Raw genomic sequence first — 17,113 nt, forward strand, 5'->3', positions numbered from 1 at the left:
AATGATTATGAGAATGACAGTAAAAGTGAGACTCAGATGATACAAATTTTAATTCAATCGAGAAGAAGTATGAGATTATGAATATGATTATGATTATGAGACTGACAGTAAACTGAGATGATAAAGATAATACAATGTAGAAGTATGAGACTATGAATATTATTATGATTATGATTATGAGAATGACAGTACAAGTGAGACTGGAATGATAAAGATGATGATACAATCTAGAAGTATGAGATTATGAATAATATTAAGATTATGAGAATGACAGTAAAAGTGAGACTGAGATGATAATGATGATGATATAATCTCGAAGAAATATGAGACTATAAATATTATTATGATTATGAGACAGAGTAAAAGTGAGACTGAGATAATAAAGATAATACAATCTAGAAGTATGAGATTATGAATATTATAATTATTATGAGAATGACAGTAAAAGTGAGACTCAGATGATAAAAATGATAATACAATCTAGAAGTATGAGATTATGAATATTATAATGATTATGAGAATGACAGTAAAAGTGAGACTCAGATGATAAAAAATGTAATTCAATCGAGAAGAAGTATGAGATTATGAATATTATTATGATTATGAGACTGACAGTAAACTGAGATGATAAAGATAATACAATGTAGAAGTATGAGACTATGAATATTATTATGATTGTGATTATGAGACTGACAGTAAAAGTGAGACTGAAATGATAAAGATGATGATACAATCTAGAAGTATGAGATTATGAATAATATTAAGATTATGAGAATGACAGTAAAAGTGAGACTGAGATGATAATGATGATGATATAATCTCGAAGAAATGAGAGACTATAAAAATTATTATGATTATGAGACAGAGTAAAAGTGAGACTGAGATAATAAAGATGATAATACAATCTAGAAGTATGATATTATGAATATTATAATGATTATGAGAATGACAGTAAAAGTGAGACTCAGATGATAAAAATGATAATTCAATCGAGAAGAAGTATGAGACTATAAATATTATAAATATGAGACTGACAGTAAAAGTGAGACTCAGATAAAAATTATAATTCAATCGAGAAGAAGTATGAGATTATGAATATTATCATGATTATGAGACTGACAGTAAACTGAGATGATAAAGATAATACAATCTAGAAGAAGTATGAGACTATGAATATTATTATGATTATGAGAATGACAGTAAAAGTGAGACTGAAATGATAAAGATGATGATACAATCTAGAAGTATGAGATTATGAATAATATTAAGATTATGAGAATGCTAGTAAAAGTGAGACAGATGATAATGATGATATAATCTCGAAGAAATATGAGACTATAAATAGTATTATGATTATGAGACAGAGTAAAAGTGAGACTGAGATAATAAAGATGATAATACAATCTAGAAGTATGAGATTATGAATATTATAATGATTATGAGAATGACAGTAAAAGAGAGACTCAGATGATAAAAATGATAATTAAATCGAGAAGAAGTATGAGATTATGAATATTATTATGATGATGAGACTGACAGTAAAAGTGAGACTGAGATCATAAAGATGATAGTACAATATAGAAGAAGTATGAGATTATGAATATGATCATGATTATGAGACTGACAGTAAACTGAGATGATAAAGATAATACAATCTAGAAGTATGAGACTATGAATATTATTATGATTATGAGAATGACAGTAAAAGTGAGACTGAAATGATAAAGATGATGATACAATCTAGAAGAGATTATGAATAATATTAAGATTATGAGAATGACAGTAAAAGTGAGACTGAGATGATAATGATGATGATATAATCTCGAAGAAATGAAAGACTATAAAAATTATTATGATTATGAGACTGAGAGTAAAAGTGAGACTGAGATAATAAAGATGATAATACAATCTAGAAGTATGAGATTATGAATATTATAATGATTATGAGAATGACAGTAAAAGTGAGACTCAGATGATAAAAATGATAATTCAATCGAGAAGAAGTATGAGACTATAAATATTATTATAAATATGAGACTGACAGTAAAAGTGAGACTCAGATGATAAAAATGATAATTCAATCGAGAAGAAGTATGAGATTATGAATATTATCATGATTATGAGACTGACAGTAAACTGAGATGATAAAGATAGTACAATCTAGAAGAAGTATGAGACTATGAATATTATTATGATTATGATTATGAGAATGACAGTAAAAGTGAGACTGGAATGATAAAGATGATACAATCTAGAAGTATGAGATTATGAATAATATTAAGATTATGAGAATGCTAGTAAAAGTGAGACTGAGATGATAATGATGATATAATCTCGAAGAAATATGAGACTATAAATATTATTATGATTATGAGACAGAGTAAAAGTGAGACTGAGATAATAAAGATGATAATACAATCTAGAAGAAGTATGAGATTATGAATGTTATAATGATTATGAAAATGACAGTAAAAGTGAGACTCAGATGATAAAAATGATCATTCAATCGAGAAGAAGTATGAGATTATGAATATTATTATGATTATGAGACTGACAGTAAAAGTGAGACTGAGATGATAAAGATGATAGTACAATATAGAAGAAGTATGAGATTATGAATATTATCATGATTATGAGACTGACAGTAAACTGAGATGATAAAGATAATACAATGTAGAAGTATGAGACTATGAATATTATTATGATTATGAGAATGACAGTAAAAGTGAGACTGGAATGCTAAAGATGATGATACAATCTAGAAGTATGAGATTATGAATAATATTAAGATTATGAGAATGACAGTAAAAGTGAGACTGAGATGATAATGATGATATAATCTCGAAGAAATGTGAGACTATAAATATTATTATGATTATGAGACAGAGTAAAAGTGAGACTGAGATAATAAAGATGATAATTCAATCTAGAAGAAGTATGAGATTATGAATATTATTATGATTATGAGACTGACAGTACAAGTGAGACTGAGATGATAAACATGATGATATAATTTAGAAGAAGTATGAGGATATTATTATTATTATGATTATGAGAATGACAGTAAAAGTGAGACTGAGATGATAACGATGATGATACAATCTAGAAGAAATATGAGACTATAAATATTATTATAAATATGAGACTGACAGTAAAAGTGAGACTGAGATAATAAAGATGATAATACAATCTAGAAGAAGTATGAGATTATGAATATTATTATGATTATGAGACTGACAGTAAACTGAGATGATAAAGATAATACAATCTAGAAGAAGTATGAGATTCTGATTATTATTATGATTATGAGACTGACAGTACAAGTGAGACTGAGATGGTAAAGATGATGATACAATCTCGAAGAAGCATGAGGATCTGAGGTGGTTGCATGAGGTCATGAGGGTGCAGGACCTTTCCTGGCCGCCTCCTCCTGGTTGAGGACGATGAGAAGGTAGCGCGGGCTCTCAGGACAAAATGGCAGCAGGATGCTCTGCAGCAGAGCGGGCAGGACCGTGAGGGCCAGCAGGAGGGGCCACAGAGAGTCCGAGCCCAGAAGAGATTCCAGTCCAAAGATCTGGAAACCCAAAACAAGATCATCATCATTATCATTATCATCATCATTGATGTGTGTGGTGGTCCTGCACACCTGGGCCACCAGGATGCCAAGAACCACGCCCAGCTGGTGCAGGGTGCCAAAGGCTCCACGGAGGGCGGTGGGGGCCAGCTCGCCCACGTACATGGGGGTCAGACCCGTGCACAGGCCGCAGAACACGCCGATGACCAGGCGGCCCACGATGACCATCTCGAAGGACTGGCTCAGGCTGGACAGTCCCATCAGACCCCCGCCCACCAGGGCCAGGATGTTGGCCAGCAGCATGGACTTCCTCCGGCCAAACTTGTTGACCACTGCTCCCACGCAGAAGGAGCCCAGCATGCCGCCCACGCTGAAGATGGCCACCGCCAAGCTCCACACCATGGTGTTGGTGCCCGGGCTGAACGACTCGCCGTAGCGATCCAGAGAAACGTTCTGGAAGAATTGACGCAGTTTCTGCAAAAAAAGTCCCAAGTGTTTAGTTTTTAGTCACTCATAGTAACACTAACCATTCTTGCTTGATGTACAGCTTAAGCGCCACACATTTTCAATGGGAGACAGGTCTGGACTACAGGCAGGCCAGTCTAGTACCCGCACTCTTTTACTACAAAGACATCGATTTGCTGAAATAAGCAGGGGCGTCCATGATAACGTTTCTTGGGTTGCTCCAAAACCTGTACGTACCTTTCAGCATTAATGGTGCCTTCACAGATGTGTAAGTTACCCATGCCTTGGCCACTAATACACCCCCATACCATCACACATGCTGGCTTTTCAACTTTGCTTCTAGAACAATCCGGATGGCTCTTTTCCTCTTTGTCCACAGATTCCCAAAACATTTTGAAATGTGGACTCGTCAGACCACAGAACACTTTTCCACTTTGCATCAGTCCGTCTTAGATGAGCTCGGGCCCGGCGAAGCCGGCGGGTGTTTCCGGGTGTTGTTGATAAATGGCTTTGGCTTTTCAGGGTAGAGTTTTAACTTGCACTTACAGATGTAGCGACCGACTGTAGTTATTGACAGTGGTTTTCTGAAGTGTTCCTGAGCCCATGTGGTGATATCCTTTACACACTGATGTCGCTTTTTGATGCAGTACAGCCTGAGGGATCCAAGGTCCGTAATATCATGGCTTACGTGCAGTGATTCCTCCAGATTCTCTGAACTTTTTGATGATATTACGGAACGTAGATGTCAAGATGGCAGCGCCCTGACGCTCATGGTAGTATAGAACAATTTGGCAAAAATACCGGACAATTCTTTAAATTTCATGGCTGGCTTACAGCGTGGACACTCCGTGGTCACATACGACCGCCAGACAATTCTGGATGTGGATGGATCGGGCCGGTTTGGACTGAAAGATGCGTGTACGTTGGACCTCCTCGCTAGCATGGGAATACTTCGCCGGCTACATCCAGCGGCCTTTGACGCAGCGGGGACCGTCAACGGGAGAGACGTATGAATGCTTTGTAGTGCTCCATCAATGAACTGCAAACTACACATCCAGAGGGAGTTTTCATCGTGGCAGGGGATTTTAATCAAGCTAACATGAAAACAGTTTTCCCTCATTTCCATCAATATGTGAATTTTGCAATCAAGGGTGGAAGCAGATTGGACTTGGTGTATAGTAATATTAAACAAGCGTATAAAGCTGCACCACGCCCCACCTCGGCTCCTCAGACCATCTATCTGTGATGTTAATTCCTGCATACAAGCCCCTGCTGATCAGGAAGCAAGCTACAGTCAAGCAGGTGAGGACCTGGCCAGAGGGAGCAATATCAGCATTACAAGACTGCTTCGAAACCACAGACTGGGACATGTTCAAAGCAGCCGCCACCAAAAATCCCCGCACATGCGTGGAGGAGTATGCAGAGTCTGTGTCCGCATACATTCAGAAGTGCATGGAGGATGTCAGTGTGATCAAGAACATCCCCACACGGGCCAACGAGAAACCCTGGATGAACGTGCAATGCTGAAGGCTCGGAACAAGGCTTTCAAGTCTGGCACCATGGTGGCATTAAAATCAGCCAGAGCTAACCTGAACCGTGCCATTAAGGTTGCAAAGCGTGCTCACAGTCAGAAAGTGCAGGACTTTTTCGAGAACCCTACAAACACTAGACGAATGTGGCAGGGTATACAGGTCATCACGGACTATAAAGCTGCCCCTTGTAGCCAGAGCTAACCTGAACCGTGCCATTAAGGTTGCAAAGCGTGCTCACAGTCAGAAAGTGCAGGACTTCTTCGAGAACCCTACAAACACTAGACGAATGTGGCAGGGCATACAGGTCATCACGGACTATAAAGCTGCCCCCTGTCCCTGTGACAACAGTATCAGCTTCCTAGATGACCTTAACAACTTCTTTGCAAGGTTTGAGGCACTTAACACCACACCCGCGAGAAAGTCCATCCCCCGCCCTGATGAGCAGCCGCTCAACCTGGACATAGCAGATGTCCGGAAAACCCTGAGGAGAGTGAACCCCCGGAAAGCACCGGGACCTGATGACATTCTGGGCAAGGTGCTTAAGGGATGTGCAGACCAGCTGGCTGGGGTTCTCACAGACATCTTCAACATCTCGCTGACCCAGGCTGTGGTACCATTTTGTTTTAAGACGGCCACAATCATTCCAGTGTCAAAAAAACCCACAATCTCCTCCCTCAATGATTACCGCCCCGTTGCACTCACCCCCATCATAATGAAGTGCTTGGAGAGGCTGGTAAAGGAATATATCGTCTCCAGACTTCCCCCCACATTCGACCCATACCAGTTTGCTTATCGCCCTCACCGCTCCACAGAGGACACCATCTCCTCTGCACTCCACCTGAGCTTAGAACATCTGGAAGGAAAGGACGTTGTTCCTGGACTTCAGCTCAGCATTCAACACCATCATCCCGCAGCACTTGGTGAGCAAACTGGCCCCCCTTGGATTCAGTACCCCCCTTTGCAACTGGCTGCTTGACTTCCTCACAGAAAGACCCAAATCTGTGAGAGTGGGCAACAACACCTCCAGTGCCATCTCCCTGAGCACCGGCTCCCCCCAGGGCTGCGTCCTGAGTCCGCTGCTGTTCACGTTGATGACCCATGACTGCTGCGCCAGGTCCACTACTAACCACGTTGTGAAGTATGTGGACGACACGACAGTAGTGGGCCTCATCCGTGACAACAACGACATGGACTACAGGGAGGAGGTGAAACATTTGGTTGACTGGTGCAGAACCAACAACCTGGTCTTGAATTAATGTTGTGTCGTTCACGAACGATTCGTTCAAACGAACGAATCTTTTGAGTGAACGTACTGAACCGAATCACTTCATGAACTGATTCGTTCCTTTCTCAGTTCAGTTGAGCTCCGCTGCGACCATGCCGGTATGAGTGGAACTGGCGCATTCTGTGACTCACTGAACCCTCGACGCCGGCGAACGACGCAGCCAGCTACTCATCATGGGGGCGGGGGGAGGGACTGAGCGAACGATTCGTTCACCGCAAATTAACGACATGAATCACTCAGTGAACGACAGAATCAGGACTCGCGAACCTACTGACACAGAGAACTGACTGTGTCGCGGAGGAGGACGTCATATTGAGGCTCTCGTTCAGTCACTGTGCGCGTCGTTCATTGGGTGCTGAGGGCTTGTGTCGTTCGCGAACTGACACACACCGAGATCTTCAGCTGGGGAAGCTGTTACTGACTGACTCATGATTCGCCGACCTGCACACAGAACTGCTGCTGCAGAAGTGATTCAGGTTCACGTACTGAACTGTGCTGACTGTGGCGCTGTGTCAGTCACTCACTGCCTGGTGTACTGCATGCACAGTGCTGTGTAGGGACTCGCGTTCACCCTATTTGCTGCTTCTCCCGCGAATGTCTGCACTGTACTGTACTACGCACGCCCCCCCCCCACCTCCTATTTTTATTTTTTTTGGGGGTGGGGGGATTCGGTGAACGAATTTTTTGAACGACTCAATTTAAGGAACTGATTTTAGTGATTCAGTACAGTCAAAAGAACTGCCGATCCCATCACTATCTTGAATGTCAACAAGACCAAGGAGATCATGGTTGACTTCAGGAAGCACCAGTCCAGCCACGCTCCACTCTACATCAACGGCACAGCAGTGGAGATAGTAAGCAGCACCAAGTTCCTGGGGGTGCAGATAACTGACAATATGACCTGGTCCCTACACATCGGAGCTCTTGTAAAAAGAGCTCAGCAGCGCATGCATTTTTTGCGTGGGATGAAAAGAGCACAGCTCCCTCCCCCCATTCTACAGAGGCACTATAGAGAGCCTGCTGATCAACAGCATCTCTGTCTGGACTGGAGCCTGCAGTGCCTCAGACTGGAAGTCTCTCCAGAGAGTGGTGAGGACGGCGGAAAAGATCATCAGGACTCTTCTTCCTCCTATCCAAGAGATCGCAAAAAGCCGCTGCCTGACCAGGGCTCAGAAAATCTGCAAAGACTCCTCCCACCCCCACCAAGGACTGTTTTCGCTGCTGGACTCTAGAAAGAGGTTCCGCAGCCTCCGAAGCAGAACCTCCAGGTTCTGTAACAGCTTTTTCCTTCAGGCCGTAAGACTCTTGAACGCATCATAATTAAATTATCCCCTCAACTCCCCCCCAAAATGGATTAACTCGCTGGAATAAAAAAGACAATATAACATACATCCATAAACGTGGACGCATGTGAAAAAGTGCAATATATTTATCTGTACAGTAATCTATTTATTTATTTATATATATTTATTTATTTTATATATATATATTACATATATTATTTATATATGCACCTTATTGCTTTCTTATCCTGCACTACCATGAGCTTATGTAACGAAATTTCGTTCTTATCTGTGCTGTAAAGTTCGAATTTGAATGACAATAAAAAGGAAGTCTAAGTCCAAGTCTAAGTCTAGATGGTGAAATCCCTCAATTCCTTGCAATAGCTGGTTGAGAAATGTTGTTCCTAAACAATTTGCTCAGGCATTTGTTGACAAAGTGGTGACCCTCGCCCCGTCCTAGTTCGTGAACGACTGGCATTTCACGGAAGCTGCTTTTATACCCAATCATGGCACCCACCTGTTCCCAATTAGCCATGTTCACCTGTGGGATGTTCCAAATAAGTGTTTGACGAGCATTCCTCAACCTTTCTCTGTCTTTTTTGCCACTTTTGCCAGCTTTTTTAAAAACATGCCGCAGGCATCAAATATTTGCCAAAAAATAACAAAGTTTTCCAGTTCAGTCATGAAATATCTTGTCTTTGCAGTCTATTCAATTGAATATAAGTTGAAAAGGATTTGCGAATCCTGCTATTGCAAGGAATTTAGGGATTTCACCATCTACGCTCCGTAATATCATCAAAGGGTTCAGAGAATCTGGAGAAATCACTGCACGTAAGCCATGATATTACAGACTTTGGATCCCTCAGGCGGTTCTGCATCAAAAAGCGACATAAGTGTGTAAAGGATATCACCACATGGGCTCAGGAACACTTCAGAAAGCCACTGTCAGTAACTACAGTTGGTCCCTACATCTGTAAGTGCAAGTTACTTTGCAAAGCCAAAGCCATTTATCAACAACACCCAGACACGCCGCCGGGTTAGCTGGTCTCGAGCTCATCTAAGATGGACTGATGCAAAGTGGAAAAGTGTTCTGTGGTCTGACAAGTCCACATTTAAAATTGTTTTCGGAAACTGTGGATGTTGTGTCCTCCGGAACAAAGAGGAAAAGAATCATCTAGATTGTTCTAGGCGCAAAGTGTAAAAGGCAGCATGTGTAATGGTATGGGGGTGTATTAGTGCCCAAGACATGGGTAACTTACACATCTGTGAAGGCACCATTAATGCTGAAAAATACATACAGGTTTTGGAGCAACATATGTTGCCATCCAAGCAACGTTACTATGGACGCCCCTGCTTATTTCAGCAAGACGATGCCAAGCCAACTTAAGCTGTACATCAAGCAAGAATGGGAAAGAATTCCACTTCAAAAATGTGTCTCCTCAGTTCCCAAACCTTTACTGAGTGTTGTTAAAAGGAAAGGCCATGTAACACAGTGGTAAAAATGCCTTTTTTGCAATGTGTTGCTGCCATTAAATTCTAAGTTAATATTTATTTGAAAAAAAAGTGAAGTTTCTCAGTGTGAACATGAAATATCTTGTCTTTGCAGTCTATTTAATTGAATATAAGTTGAAAATGATTTGTTGTATTCTCTTTTTATTTACCAATTACACAACGTGACAACTTCACTGCTTTTGGGTTGTGTACATTATTTGCGGTGGTAGAAAGAAAAATAATAAAAATAAAAACAATTGTTATTTTATTATGTATTCATTAATAAAACAAATGATCAGTATTATTATATTAGCAGCAATAATACTCATTAAATATTTGTTTGTAAAGAAAAGTTGCACACACCTTCTCAGGTGCATTGATGACTCCAGTGTTGTAGCCAAACTGCAGCGAGCCGATGACGGCGGTGGAGATGCAGTACAGCAGGTAGAAGGTGACTTTCTTCTTCTTGGGCTGATGGAAGAAGAGAAGACAGATGTTTTTTGTTGTTTTTTTCTAAATCAATAGTTGGAAGTGTTGTGTAGAGTTGTGTGACGTCTGACAAAGCTCCTGTTGTCAGTGTGCGGCAAACACACAATGAGTCTCACAGTACACACAATCGCTGCCCTCTTGTCACGTTGTCGTGCACATTCTCCACGCCAACACCTGCCACAAATGTCTTCTTCTTCCTGCTGGCCTCCCCGTGAGAGGCGTGATTACAACAATACCACTTCTGGAAACTTTTTTCAACTTTGACTCATTGCAGGTTTTATTTTGCAGGGGGGAAAAAGAGACATTTTACTTTGTAAGTTTGTAGAAATGTGAATATAACATAAGAACAAAAAGGCGCCTGAGCTTATTTCCTATACTTGATGTGGTTTGCTTTGGATTACCGTATTTTCCGACCATAGGGTGCACTGCCCATGAATGGCCTATTTTCGATCTGTGTTCCTATATGAGGCGCACTGACGATGAATGGTCTATTTTCGATATTTTTTCCATATATAAGGCGCACCGGATTATAAAGTGTACTGCCGAGGAAAGGTCTATTTAAAAAAAGTATGTTTTCATATATATAAGGCGCGCCGGGTTATAAGGCGCGCTGCCGATGAATAGTCTATTTTCTATCTTTTTTCACACATAAGGCGCATCGACGATGAATGGCCTATTTTCGACCTTTTTTTCCATATATAAGGTGCACCGGACTATAAGGCGCACTGCCGATGGATGGTCCATTTTTGATCTTTTTCATATATGAGGCGCACCGGATTATTAGGCGCACTGCCGATGAATGGTATATTTAAAAAAAAAAAATGTTTTCATATATAAGGTGCACCGGACTATAAGGCGCACTGTCGATGAATGGTCCATTTTCGATCTTTTTTCATGTATAAAGCGCACCGGATTATAAGGCGCACTGCTGAGGAATGGGCTATTTTCTATCGTTTTTCATATACAAGCCACACTGGATTACAAGGCGCACTGCCGATGAATGGTCTATTTTCGATCTTTTTCATATATGAGGCACACCGGATTATAAGGCGCACTGCCGATGAATGGTCTATTTTAAAAAATATATTTTTTTCACATATAAAGCACGCCGGATTATAAAGCGCACTGACGAATAATGGTCTATTTTCCATCGTTTTTCATATATAAAGCGCACCGGATTATAAGGCGCACTGCCGATGAATGGTCTATTTTCCATCTTTTTCATATATGAGGCGCACCGGATTATAAGGCGCACTGCCGATGAATGGTCTATTTAAAAAAAAAAAAATGTTTTTCCATATATAAGGCACGCCGGATTATAAGGCGCACTGACGATGGATGGCCTATTTTCGATCTTTTTTCACATATAAGGCGCATCGACGATGAATGGCCTATTTTCGATCTTTGTTCCTATATAAGGCGCACCGGAATATAAGGCACACTGATGACGAATGGCCTATTTTCAAGCTTTTTTTCATATATAAGGTGCATCGGACTATAAGGCGCACTGCCGATGAATGGCCTATTTTTGATCTTTTTTCATATATAAAGAGCACCGGATTATAAAGGGCACTGCTGAGGAATGTGCTATTTAAAAAAAAAAAATTTTTTCATATATAAGGCATGCCGGATTATAAGGCGCACTGACGAATAATGGTCTATTTTCCATCGTTTTTCATATATAAGGTGCACCGGAATATAAGGCGCACTGCCGATGAATGGTCTATTTTCCATCTTTTTCACATATGAGGCGTACCGGATTATAAAGCGCACTGCCGATGAATGGTCTATTTAAAAAAAAAAAAATTCATATATAAGGCACGCCGGATTATAAGGCGCACTGACGATGAATGGCCTATTTTCGATCTGTTTTCCATATATAAGGCGCACCGGATTATAAAGCGCACTGCCGAAGAATGGTCTATTTAAAAAAAATATGTTTTCATATATAAGGCGCGCCGGGTTATAAGGCGCGCTGCCGATGAATAGTCTATTTTTGATCTTTTTTCACATATAAGGCGCATCGACGATGAATTGCCTATTTTCGATCTTTGTTCCTATATAAGGCGCACCGGAATATAAGTCACACTGACAACAAATGGCCTATTTTCTACCTTTTTTTCATATATAAGGTGCACCGGACTATAAAGCGCACTGCCAATGAATGGCCTATTTTTGATCTTTTTTCCTATATAAAGCGCACCGGATTATAAAGGGCACTGCTGAGGAATGGGCTGTTTAAAAAAAAAAATGTTTTCATATATAAGGCACGCCGGATTATAAGGCGCACTGACAATGAATGGCCTATTTTCGATCTTTGTTCCCATATAAGGCGCACCGGAATATAAGGGGCACTGATGACGAATGGCCTATTTTCGACCTTTTTCATATATAAGGTGCACCAGACTATAAGGCGCACTGCCGATGAATGGTCCATTTTCGATCAATTTTCATATACAAGCCACACTGGATTACAAGGCGCACTGCCGATGAATGGCCTATTTTCGATCTTTTTTCATATATAAGGCGCACCGGATTATAAGGCGCACTGACGAATAATGGTCTATTTTCGATCGTTTTTCATATATAAAGTGCACCGGATTATAAGGCGCACTGACGATGAATGGTCTATTTTCGATATTTTTCATATATGAGGCACACCGGATTATAAGGGGCACTGCCGATGAATGGTCTATTTTTTTTTAAATAATATTTTTATATATAAGGCACGCCGGATTATAAGGCGCACTGCTGACGAATGGCCTATTTTCGATCTTTTTTCACATATAAGGCGCACTGACGATGAATGGCCTATTTTCGATCTTTGTTCCTATATAAGGCACACCGGGTTATAAGGCGCACTGACGATGAATGGTCTATTTTCGTTCTTTCATATATAAAGCGCACCGGATTACAAAGAGAAATGCTGAGGAATGGGCTATTTTCGATCTTTTTTTCCATATATAAGGCGCACCGGATTATAAGGCGCACTGACGATGAATGGCCTATTTTCGATTTTTTTTTTCATATATAAGGCGCACTGACCATGAATGGCCTATTTTTGAACATTTTTCATATATAAGGCGCACCGGATTATAAGGCGTACTGACGATGAACGGCCTATTTTCGATCTTTTCTTCTATGTAAGGCGCACCTGGTTATAAGGTTCACTGACGATGAATGGTCTATTTTTGATCGTTTTGGATATATAAGGCGCACCAGATTACAAGGCGCGCTGCCAACGAATGGCCAATTTTCAATTTTTTTCATATAAAAACCGCACCGGATTATAAAACGCACTGCCGATGAATGGTCTATTTTCAATCTTTTTTTTCATATATAAAGCGCACTGCCAAGGATCGGTCTATTTTCGATCTTTTTCCCATATATAAAGTGCACAGGATAATAAGGCGCACTGCCGATGAATGGCCTATTTTCGATCGTTGTTCATACATAAGGTGCACCGGATTACAAGGTGCACTGCCGATGAATGGCCTATTTTCGATCGTTGTTCATACATAAGGTGCACCGGATTACAAGGCGCACTGCCGATGAATGGCCTATTTTCGATCTTTTTTCATATATAAGACGCACTGCAGAGGAATGGTCTAGTTTAGATCTTTTTCATATATAAAGCGCACCGGATTATAAAGTGCAACGCCGAGGAATGGTCGATTTAAAAAAAATATGTTTTCATATAGAAGGCGCGCCAGGTTATAAAGCGCGCCGGGTTATAAGGCGCGCTGCCGATGAATAGTCTATTTTCGATCTTTTTTCACATATAAGGCGCATTGACGATGAATGGCCTATTTTCGTTTTTTTTTTCATATATAAGGCGCACTGACCATGAATGGCCTATTTTTGAACTTTTTTCATATATATAAGGCGCACCGGATTATAAGGCGTACTGACGATGAACGGCCTATTTCCGATCTTTTCTCCTATATAAGGCGCACCTGGTTATAAGGTTCACTGACAATGAATGGTCTATTTTTGATCGTTTTGGATATATAAGGCGCACCGGATTATAAAGTGCACCGGATTACAAGGCGCGCTGCCAACGAATGGCCTATTTTCGATCTTTTTTCACATATAAGGCGCACTGCCAAGGATTGGGCTATTTTCGATCTTTTTCCCATATATAAAGTGCACGGGATTATAAAGTGCACTGCCGATGAATGGCCTATTTTCGATCGTTTTTCATACATAAAGCGCACCGGATTACAAGGTGCACTGCCGATGAATGGCCTATTTTCGATCTTTTTTCATATATAAGGCGCACCGGGTTATAAAGCGCACTGACAATAAATGACCTTTTGTCTATCTTTTATAAGGCGCACTGCAGAGGAATGGTCTAGTTTAGATCTTTTTTCATATATAAGGCGCACCGGATTATAAGGCGCACTGCCGACGAATGGTCTATTTTCGATCTTTCGAATCTCAAGCCTATGAAAAAAACGTCTGACCGGAACTCTCTAATAACTAAAGTTCCTTGGGTGAATAATGTAAACTCACTACACCGGTATGTTTTAGTGCTTTCATGGTGAGTTTACTGACAGATATAAGTAAGAACTTTACACTATGAATGGGTTGAATGGGTTGTACTTGTATAGCGCTTTTCTACCTTCAAGGTACTCAAAGCGCTTTGACACTACCTCCACATTTACCCATTCACACACACATTCACACACTGATGGAGGGAGCTGCCATGCAAGGCGCTAACCAGCACCCATCAGAAGCAAGGGTGAAGTGTCTTGCTCAGGACACAACGGACATGACGAGGTTGGTACTAGGTGGGGATTGAACCAGGGACCCTCGGGTCGCGCACGGCCATTCTTCCACTGCGCCACGCCGTCCCACACTACTTTATATTAGAAATGACAACAGTGGAGGATGAATGTCCCATAACAAGAAGATAGAGAAAAAGAAGAAGCTTATCGACTACAGCGTCAGCACGGACTACAAAGGCGGACGCGCGCAATTTTTCTGGATTTATGCAGATCCCAAATACAGATCAGCAGGTACCAGAAGGTAGGAAAAGTTGCTTTTGCATAATATTGCGAAACAAAACGCCAGATAATATGTCTTACCTTATACACACACCATAATAATACTCCCATGTTGAAGCACATCAAGCGGTGTGGCTTCATAGCTTACCAAAATCGTACTAAAAAATGTTGATAGATTTTTGAGCGCCGTGTGTAATGTTCTATATTCTCAATGGAACATATAAAATGTTGGTGTTCTTTACTTGAGTCATATTGCCATCATAGTGCAGTCTGCACATATCTCTTATGTTTGACTGCCATCTACTGGTCACACTTTATCATTACACTATGTACCAAAAAAAATTGCTTTGAAGTCGGTAAGCACAACCACAATTATTCCGTACATTAGGTGCACCGGCTTATAAGGCGCACTGTGAGTTTTGAGTGGAAAAAAAGGATTTTGAGTGCGCCTTATAGTCCAGAGAATACGGTATATAAGCATGTCTTTCCTTTCCATGAATAAAATAATATTTATAAAGCATCCAATATGGCCAGGCTCACACAAGGATCTCATATAACTTTTACACTTGATTCAGATGCCATCGGTCCTCCTTTTCTTCCGGGTAAGCTTGTTATAAGCCCCGCCCTCACGCTAAAACGCTGCTATTTTTTTCATACCGTAAAAAAAAAGATGCTAAAACCGGAAAAAAAAAGGAAGGAAATCGTAAAACATAAAAACCTTTGAAACACACAAAAACAATAAAAGTGTACCCAAATATGAATATTGGCATTGAAAAACATCCACCGAAAATAGGTTTTTTTTTAATGTTTGTATTTATTTGTTGCCAAAACAACTTTTTCGACAATGTCTTCTCTTTTTTTTTTTTGATACCAAATCTTACCGGCAGTGTTCTGGCTCCGTATCGGTGCTGCTTGACTGATTATTTACGTGAGCTCATGTGTATAGTCTGCAACCCAAATATGGCCTACGTCAAGGGTGTCACACTGGTTTTCATTGAGGGACACTTCACAGTTATGCATGTAACAGTAAATATACTGTATGATCGCCTCATGATATTGAAAAAAATTATTAATCCAAAATAATGATTAATCATTATAACAATGTGAATAATCACACAAAAAATGATTGCATACATTTATTCAGATGGGACTTTAGATAAAACTCAGCAAATAAATTACGTGTACACAAGTAAAACATTTTAAAATATTCTGACAGTAAAATCGCTTCTTTAATTATTTTTAGATTGCATAAGTTGTAACAACCTGTGAGTAATCATGATTAATCCAAATTCAAAATTGTGATTAACCATGCAGAATCTAAATTTAAAACAGTGATTAATTATAATTAATACAAATTCAAAATTGTGATTAATTAGGATTAATGCAAATTCAAAATTATGTTTAACCATATAGAATCTAAATTTAAAACAGTGATTAATCATAATTAATCCAAATTAAAAATTGTGATTAATCAGAATTAATGCAAATTCTAAATTATGTTTAACCATATAGAATCTAAATTTAAAACAGTGATTACTCAAAATTAATCCCAATTAAAAATTGTGATTAATCAGGATTAATGCAAATTCTAAATTATGTTTAACCATATAGAATCTAAATTTAAAACAGTGATTAATCATAATTAATCCAAATTAAAAATTGTGATTAACCAGGATTAATGCAAATTCAAAATTATGTTTAACCATATAGAATCTAAATTTAAAACAGTGATTAATCATATTTAATCCAAATTAAAAATGTTGATTAATCAAGATTCATGCAAATTCAAAATTATGTTTAACTATATAGAATCTAAATTTAAAACAGTGATTAATCATAATAAATCCAAATTAAAAATTGTGATTAATCAGGGTTAATGCAAATTCAAAATTATGTTTAACAATATAGAATCTAAATTTAAAACAGTGATTAATCATATTTAATCCAAATTAAAAATTGTGATTAATCAGGGTTAATGCAAATTC

At 39.4% G+C, this 17,113-nt stretch overlaps 1 protein-coding gene across 3 annotated transcripts in view; it reads right to left on the bottom strand.

Moving 5' to 3' along the window:
- The window catches only part of LOC133604038 (solute carrier family 2, facilitated glucose transporter member 1-like), a 51,898-nt gene that overhangs the window by 21,134 nt on the left and 13,651 nt on the right, over positions 1-17,113 (bottom strand). For all 3 annotated transcript variants that reach the window (XR_012050393.1, XM_072913060.1, XM_072913061.1), the window contains 3 exons: positions 9,994-10,101; positions 3,647-4,048; positions 3,412-3,574 (listed from right to left, as the gene is read on the bottom strand). Coding sequence is in view for 2 of the 3 variants with exons in the window: in XM_072913060.1 (XP_072769161.1) it covers positions 3,412-3,574; positions 3,647-4,048; positions 9,994-10,101 (673 nt within the window). In the remaining variant the exon portion in view is untranslated. The remainder of the gene's footprint in view (positions 1-3,411; positions 3,575-3,646; positions 4,049-9,993; positions 10,102-17,113) is intronic.

The sequence above is a fragment of the Nerophis lumbriciformis genome, linkage group LG04, assembly GCF_033978685.3.
Source record: "Nerophis lumbriciformis linkage group LG04, RoL_Nlum_v2.1, whole genome shotgun sequence".
Taxonomy (NCBI): Eukaryota; Metazoa; Chordata; class Actinopteri; order Syngnathiformes; family Syngnathidae; genus Nerophis; species Nerophis lumbriciformis.